The following is an 8,222-nucleotide window of genomic DNA, read 5'->3' on the forward strand; positions in this document are numbered from 1 at the left end:
AGAAAACAGAAGAAGCCACACAGAGGCTGTAGGTCATTAAAGAGCTAAATTCAATCCAAGACTAAAGATACAGCAAGTCAAGATTTATCCCATTGTTTGGGGGTGGGGGCGGGGAGAAACATCAGCTTTAAGTTCTGAAATAAGAGCACAACTTTGAACTGTGATCGACCTCGAACCACGGGCTAGGAGCAGCACGTGCGTGCAGTGTGTGTGTGTGTGTGTGTGTGTGTGTGTGTGCGCTCATGCCCACGCCCATACACACAAGAGCGCACACACCGCAATCAGAAGGACTGTTATACCCATGATGGCCACAGGACCAGGCAACGGCTCCTGTTGCTCTTCTGGGGCGGCCACAAGTCAGAGCCGGCTGGACAGCAACTAACAAGACAATTAATTGCGCCTGCGTGGCATCACTCGATTTCGGATGCCACTCAAAAGGCAACCGTGTTCTATGACGATGGTCGTTGTCAGGGGGCAAAGGACAACATGTTCCTAGACAGCCCCTCAGTATCCGAGTCACAATCAACAGGTGGGCTGCAGTCTGCGTGAGACAGCAATACGAAACATGGGAGATGAGGCTGGGAATGGAAAATTCACTTCCACGAAATGAATGGGCCCCTTATACACGAGACCTTCAAAAAGCTTGTGGTTAAACACGGAATGAAAGGATAATGGCATTTCCCCCACTCCTCCACTCGCCTCCCTGCACAGCCGATGGGACGCTGGACCACTCAGTGGGAGGGAGGCCAAGGCCAAGGCCGACCATCTGCCTGCTGTCAGGCCACACAGCTCTGAAACCCAGCTCCCACCTCTCCTACTTGTGCCCCCCTCCTGAAGGTAGCTTTCCCAGAAAGGGGAATGTTGTCTAGATACCACCTAAATTCCTGGAACAAAGATTTTTTACTTTGCAGCTGGGTGGCTACATTTGCATTTAAATAGGCTAAAATGTGGAGTTGGATAATCCAATAAGATTTTGATCTAGTTTTTCTTCCCAATGCTGAGAATGAAGCACTAGCCCAAGTCAGGGCTGGTGGAAAGGGGTCAAACGCTGATAGTAGCTGCTTGGTCTCCAGAGGCTGTTGCTTGCCAGAATGAGGCAGACCTGGCTGCAGGTGGTTCCCAGGGAGGCATGGCCCCCGGGGTGGGCAGGCCACAGCTAGGCCCTGCTCCTGGGGAGTAGGCGGGAGGTACCCCTTGCGGTTACTTCTCCAGAAAATTGCTCACCACTATTAAATCCATAAACAAAAACAAAAGCCACTCCTCCATCGTCCCAAGAGGAACTTCCTTTTCCAGTTGCGAGCTGAGCTCTTCCCAGGAAGGAGCAGGATCCAAAGGGGCCTGGGGCACGGCTGGTCCTGGTCCTGGTCCTGGTCAGCATGGGCTCGGCGAATGAAAGCAGGCTTGTGCTTCTTGCTGGCCTTTAAAGTCAGGCTCTGCTGGGGGCTCCCAAAAGGAAGCTGAAGCCACCGAGGGGCCTGGCGGCGGCAAAGCAAATGGCAGACCCACAGGAAAGGGGCGTATCTATTCTTTTAGGGATCATCTGACAATTTTAGACAACAAAGCAGTTGTCTCAGGTGACGTAGGCTCAGGCTAACCAGCCTGTTGGCTTCTGCCACTCCACGGGAGAGGGGCAAATCGTGGTCAGCACAGGGCAGGGTCGGGGCCAGCCCTTGCCCTAGACATACTGAATCACTTTTAAGAAAGCCTTGAGCGATAAAGGACAGCCAAGGAGGTAATTTAGTCAAAACGCAGACAAGGGTACCTTCAGGGCCTCTGTTAAAAAGCTGATGCAGAAAAAAAGTCATAATCCTAAGATTCAAAATAGGATTTATTCCAATTACCTATGGCACAAGGAGTAGCCAAAGGAATGCATTTCAAGGTCAGTGATGACTGGGGACGCAAGGGAAGGAGCTGGTCTCCGCGGGCTTTAAGACAAGTAACATTGAGGCCACTGGAGGCCACTGTCCTACAGTGCTAGAGGGAATCTGCCAACCAGCAGGTGTGCAGGTCCTGACATGGCGGCATCTTTGGTCCTGGAGAAAGGCACAAGGTGGTGAGTCGTGATAAAAATTCCAACTCATAACAACCCGGCAGGCAGAGTAAAAGCTGCCCCTTGGGGTTTCCCAGGCTGGAATCTTTACAGAAGCAGACCACCCAGGGAACAGCTGGTTGGGATTGAACAGCCGACCTTCTGGTCAGCAGCTGAGCACGTAACCACTGTGCCACCAGGGCTCTTTAACTGAATCAGAGGGAGGAGGGGGAGAAGTAGCTGGAAGCAATATAGCATTATTCCTAGGGTTTTATTCCCACCCCACCCCCCGCCCAGCAACGTACCTTTTTTTTCTTTCACAAAAAGAGAAATCCCAAATATATAAACTTAGTATTTATTATTCTACATTCAAGTGAAACTTCCACCTGGCACTTTCAACACGATTTGAGGCCACCGTCAGCAATGTAATCGTTACCCCGGTGCCTTTTTACTCAACCTGATGGAAGAATGTAGCCCTCTATTAAAAACAACAACAACAACAAACCCAACAGCTGTATAGTCACAGCTGGAATACTATTTGTACACACGCACAGGCACACACATACATATACACACGCACGCAAATTAAAAATTTTCTACATAGAAAAATAAAGGATAAACATTATCCGTCTATTTCATACTGCATACTGGAACTTTTATACATGAAATCTGCCTCTAATGCATTCAGTCACTGCACACCCTCTTTCTTCCCTTTTCTGTGACCTCAGACACTGGGGTGGACACTGTGGCAGAGAAGCAAGAGACGGAGGACAAAGAGAAAAATCGGTCTCTTAGCCCTTCCTCAGGCCTCGCCCCGGACAACCACCACTTCAGACCTTCCTGCAGATGGCCCCTGGGGCGACTAACCCCCCACCCACCCACTGACTGCTGGCCAGAGTCGGGAGGCAGAAGGCCCATCGGGAACACCCTGTGAAAACCAATTGGTATGAGGGCCAGAGAAGGGGAGCAGGCAGGGAAAGCCTTTTAAAATGCAACGATTCCGGAATCGCGCCCTGGTGTGTTCCTCTAGTACGGAGTTCGAGTGTCCAAGTTGTGCTTTGTGAGGAAGTACTTGAAAAACTCGTAGACGGACCAAGAAATGGCCGTCGATGGCATCTGGTAGATGACTCGTGCCTGCACGCCTTTGAAGTAGCCGGGCAGGCCGTTGAGCTGGTACACTGTCCGGAAGGCGTTGGCCATGCCCGACAGGCGCCCGCTGATGTTGGCCAGGGAGAGAGCCACGTGTTCCTGAGTGTTGAGGAGGGTCTTGCAGACGTCCAGGGGGGTGGTGGCAGCTGCGGCAATGGCCCCGGCCAGTCCGCCTGAGATAATGTGCGACTGTGGGTTGTACCCTCGGTGAGGGTTGACCTGCTCCTGCAGGAATTCGTAGGTGATGAAATGGATGGCCTGGAAGGGGATGTTCATGGTCAGCTGCGTGGTGTAACTCCGGTAGAAGGCTTCCAACCCCTCAGTCCTCCACACTGTCCGGATGCAGCTGAGGGCGGAGCGGTGCGGCGAGTTGTACATCTGCATGCGCTGCTTCACCACTGTCGTCGGGCCATCGCAGCAGTGGGACGGGCAGGTGGCAGGTGGTCAGGTGGTTGGGAATGGCCCCACCCCGGGTCAAGGGTGAATTGAGAAGCCAAGCCATAAAGAGAAACAACAAGTTAGACACCCTGGTAACAACTCCCAGGAGCTGGCATGCGCACGCGTGTACACAAACACACACACACACACACACACACACACACACACACACACACACAGCATGAGAAACCACGCCAAGAAACCCCATTTAAAAATGCGCCTTGAGAATTTGGCCAGGAAGCTGGCTCTCTCACCGAGTTTTCCCTGCTGGGACCTTGTTTCAGGGGGCCTGCAAACCTGGCAGCCACTTCAGGCTGGATTAGCTGACCGTGCCTGTCAGATCCACAGGGAGTAGCCTGCGGCCGGCACCTCTGTCCTCTTCCAGGTCTATGGCCCGCTTCCCCCAACTTACTGTGCATGCCTGTGCCTCTGTGCTTTTTAGTTTCTGTGTCATAGGACTCGTGGACGAGACATTAGAACTAGGTTTGCCCAGGAAGGAGTTCAAGGACAAACTCCAATGGAGACATGAGTCTTGTTCATACAAAAGCCACTGATGGGTCAGAGGACCAAGCAGGGCTTAGCATGGTCCCCTGGGCTTAAAGCGTTCATGGTCCCTTCCTATGGGCAAAGGAATTGATATCATCTTTACTTTTAAAGAAATGGGAAGTCAATATCTATGGGAAACAGAAGGATTTCTCCCAAGTTGTCTCCCCCAAATATATGCCAAACTTAGCTGCTTGCGAATGACTATACACTTGGAGGTCATCAGGAGTAGACATCGAGAGCAAGCAGTCACCACAGTTTATCCCACAAGGAGTAGGGCCCACTCCCTTCTGATAAGGATAGTAGTTGTCTGTTTCCTTGTAGGAGACACCAGAGAGGTCAAACCCACCAAAGGGTTAGGCTGCCATGAATCTAGGGTGCGCCCATCTTGTCACATGTATACCCCTAGACCTTCCTATTCCTATGGGCACACCCCTAACGTGTATGCCCATTGTACTGCCCCTTCCTGTGACATGTGCTTACCTGTAATCATGTCCCCCTAATGAGCTATAACCCTTGGTTAGCAATAAAGTGGGGGTTCACTCTCCTGCTCTTGTGGCCGGGATCCCCCCACGAGGACCACCAAGCGGGGCTGAGGTGAGCATGCTACCATGAATTGTGTCTGACTCCATTAATTCAGTCTCTCCTCTCTCATGCTCTCCATGCCTTTACTATAATCTTTACTTATTATCGCTGTGCAATTGTGCCTACCAGACCTGTGATGGTTTGTGGGGGACCCCTCCTCTTCACCCCACAAATATCATAATGACAGGGCTGGGGGGAGGGGGCCAGAAGCCTGATGGGTGGTGCCTCAGTTTTACTCCTTTAAAAAAACTTAATGAAAATTGCTGGCCTATCTGGCCACTCACTCTGGTTTTTTTTTAAAAAAAGACCAAACGCTATAAAGTGTACTTTTTTGGAGCTTTTAAGAGTTCCACCGAACTACTCCCTAGAGGGGGCTTTTTCCCCCTGCCTACTTAAGAAAGGTCCCCTGAGGGGTTAATTTTTTAAAGATAAATTTTCCTGGCCACAAAGCCAGCACATCAATAGCTGATGAACGGACAAGCCACGAAGACCCACAAGAACAGGTCCCACCCCCTGCCCTGCCTCTTCAGGCACAAGACAGGTGAGGGATAAAATCGATCATGGGCTCTGGGAGCACTCAACTTTCTACATAAAAAGATGGGAAAGGTGTGAGTCCCCCCAGCGTATCTCACCCAGCTCAAGGCAAGAGAAGCAAAGTGAAGGGACCCTTTCTGCGCCTACACCCCCCCGGTACACCTCCAACCCCACGGAGGGACGGGCGCTGCCTGCCCCAGCGCCCCACAGGGCCATCCCTGAAGGCCGGTGCCCGTGCGGTGACTGCTTGGACATGGGGTGGCAGCCGCAAGCAAATACATTTTTAGACGACTAGAAAGCGGGCCGTATGGAAACGCAGGCTCAAAATGCCGTTGATAGCGTCATCTCCAATTGTCCCCTCCGCCAAAGGAACCTTCAGATGGAGGGGAAAGGTGGGCCGATTTCCACACCTGAAAAGAACCACCCAGCTCAAAACAGCCCCAGCCAGCTCCAGCCACGCTCCCAGTCCAGGCCCGAGTGCCTGAAGGGCACGTCAACCGCGTCTCACTCAAGTCTTCACCGCTGGCTTTCCCTCTGGCATAGTCCAGAATGGTTTTTTCGTTTTGTTTTTATTCTTTAAAGCGAACGGTGATGTAATTAATAAATGAGGAGAGGTCGCCAAACAGTACAATTCTTCATTTCGAAGCGGGATTCAAGGGCTATGTTCACAACACTGCTGTGTGTGCTTGAATTTTCCACCATATGGATTTCACACACACCCTGTGTTTTCGGGGTGTGTGTGTGTGTGTGTGTGTGTGTGTGTGTATCAAACACTATTCTGGTGTGTACATCCTCAACAACATCATATCCCCCTCCGCCCAAAAAATGAGCTGCATGAAACCCAAGTCCTAACAGTGGCTTCTGAGGGGTTCCCCCTACACTGGTGCCGGGTTGATGGAAGGGTAGTGAGAGCCTGCAAGACGTGTGTGGGTCCTGTCCTCGGAGATTCCGATTCGTGGGTCTGGGCCTAGGAATGTGTGTTTTTAGCAAGTTCCCACGTGATGCTGATGCTGCCAGCCTGAGGAGCGTGTGCGGCGGACTCCCATTTGGGAAAAGCATAAAGCTTGCAGGCTCGTGTCCCCCCTCGCGGCCTGTCATAGCACAGTACATAAATCTGCTTACGTTCACGGGGGCCAGGCGTCCGTCCCCTCCCCATCACCTTTTGCCCTGCCCCTGTGCACATCCCATACTACCCTTCCCTGGGACCATGAAACATTACCTTCTGCTGGATTCATTACCGCATCGTGGAGCAGGGTGGCCATACTCCCAGCTATCCCTGCAAAACAAACTCCATAAAATTACCCTCCGGCATCTGACGTGCCCAGGAAGTTTCCGGAACTTAAAACCACGACGGAACCTTGGACTTGGCTTTCTGAGAAGCCAAGCTGATTACTAGCTCCACCCAGGTGAACGCCGACTCTACAGCGATAATTAAGATAGAAATGGAGAACGTGAACGCAAGTGCGCTCACCCACATTCGAACCTTGCGTGACCCTCCTCTTCTTTTCTGCAGTCAAGCCGGGGAGAGGTGCTAGACCTGTCCTAAGGTGTACGGAGCCCCAAGCCCCTTCTTGTGGCACTAGCTGCTCTCTGGGAGGCGACTCCGGCTCTTCCCTTGGCCTGGTCAGAATGAGATGGACTCACTCTGCTCTTAAACTGGGGAAGCCCAAGGAGCAATACTGTATCGAGCTAGATTGTTTTTGTTCTCAACTTCCTTGGTAAAATCCCAGTAGTTTTTAAGAAGACAGGCAAGAGAAGAGGGAGTCTGAAAGACGCAAATATGGCAGACTTCCAGAACCAGTGTGCCGGGACAGGACTTGCCTGGGGAGATGGTGATCCTATTTGGGGGTCTCCTCTGGCCTGGGATCGAGGGCCATGGAACTTTAGGAGCCCGAAGCAGGCCTGGGATCTTACTGTTGATGCCGGGTCTCCTTCCTCTGTGGTGACGCTGCCAAGTGATTCCAAGGACCACTAACAAATAACCCCTAACAGCATCAGGAGGAGCAAGAGGAGAACTCTTCAGGAACACACATGTCCCTCGCCATCCACACACTCTTACCTTTACCCCGTGGAGAGGGCAGAGCCAAGAGCTGCAGGGACAGGGACAAAGTGCTCACCGTCAAACCCCACACAAGGAGTTTGGCGACCAAGGAGTGAAGCTATTACATAAGGCCGTCCCCACTCTACCCCCACCCTGGCGACATGACATGAAACTTGGGGACACTGTCGGAGAATGGCTCTCAGTGACCACCTCACTGCACACCACCAATGACGGGCCAAAGGGAATGTCCACACATCAGTCAAGTGCATGGATCCTTAGCAAGGCTGGCTGCTGGGAGGGGGCTTGCTTTGGGTTCTCTCAGCTGGGAAGCGAGGAAAGCTGCTGCCGGCCACATCTCGGCTCAGTTCTCCAAGGGTCACTTTTGTTGCTACGCAGACACCCCACCTCCCCCCGGCGCCCTCTCTATACCCAGACACAAAGCAACAAAAGCCAGACCCACCCGAGAGGCAGAATAACCACTCTGCCTGGCCCAGTAGAGCATGCCTGATGCAAGAGCTGGAGGACGGAAACTCACAGCCCCCACCCGCCCGCTGCCCCCCCCATACCAACACAACTATTTCAGCCCCTGCTGCCAAACTGAGACACACGGAGGAGGGGCGCAGGGGGGGTAAAATTCCCCCAGCCCCTAAAAGCTTAAAGTGAGAAAGGTCGTCTGCGCTGGAGCAAATCCTGTCAGCCATAAAACTTCTTGACCTTTTAAAGCTTAGTTAGATCTTGACGTTGTAGAGACCTGTTGGACCAGTTTTTAAATAGTCTCAAAGAAGTTGTCCAGGTAACTCTGTTTTTTTTTTTTCCTGAATCCAGCATTCAAAAGTTTTGTGTCTATTCAAGGTTTTGGTTTTGTAATGTCTGATCATTAATTGCTTTTGAATGTTTTTTTTT

At 51.9% G+C, this 8,222-nt stretch overlaps 1 protein-coding gene across 4 annotated transcripts in view; it reads right to left on the bottom strand.

Annotated features, from left to right (window-relative positions):
* Positions 1–2,370: 2,370 nt before the first annotated feature.
* The window catches only part of SLC25A37 (solute carrier family 25 member 37), a 44,029-nt gene continuing 38,177 nt past the window's right edge, over positions 2,371–8,222 (bottom strand). For 2 of the 4 annotated variants that reach the window (XM_004707605.2, XM_045286792.1), the window contains exons 3-4: positions 6,498–6,554; positions 2,371–3,576 (exon numbers count right to left, since the gene is read on the bottom strand). In XM_004707605.2, coding sequence (XP_004707662.1) covers positions 3,056–3,576; positions 6,498–6,554 — 578 coding nt within the window. In that variant the 3' untranslated portion in view covers positions 2,371–3,055. Of the gene's footprint in view, positions 3,577–6,497; positions 6,555–7,885; positions 8,216–8,222 lie in introns of those variants that run through there. The other 2 variants (XM_045286794.1, XM_045286793.1) reach the window with 2 other exon arrangements.

This window comes from Echinops telfairi, unplaced genomic scaffold, assembly GCF_000313985.2.
Source record: "Echinops telfairi isolate 266 unplaced genomic scaffold, ASM31398v2 ScPeMD7_9;HRSCAF=40, whole genome shotgun sequence".
NCBI classification, from domain to species: Eukaryota; Metazoa; Chordata; class Mammalia; order Afrosoricida; family Tenrecidae; genus Echinops; species Echinops telfairi.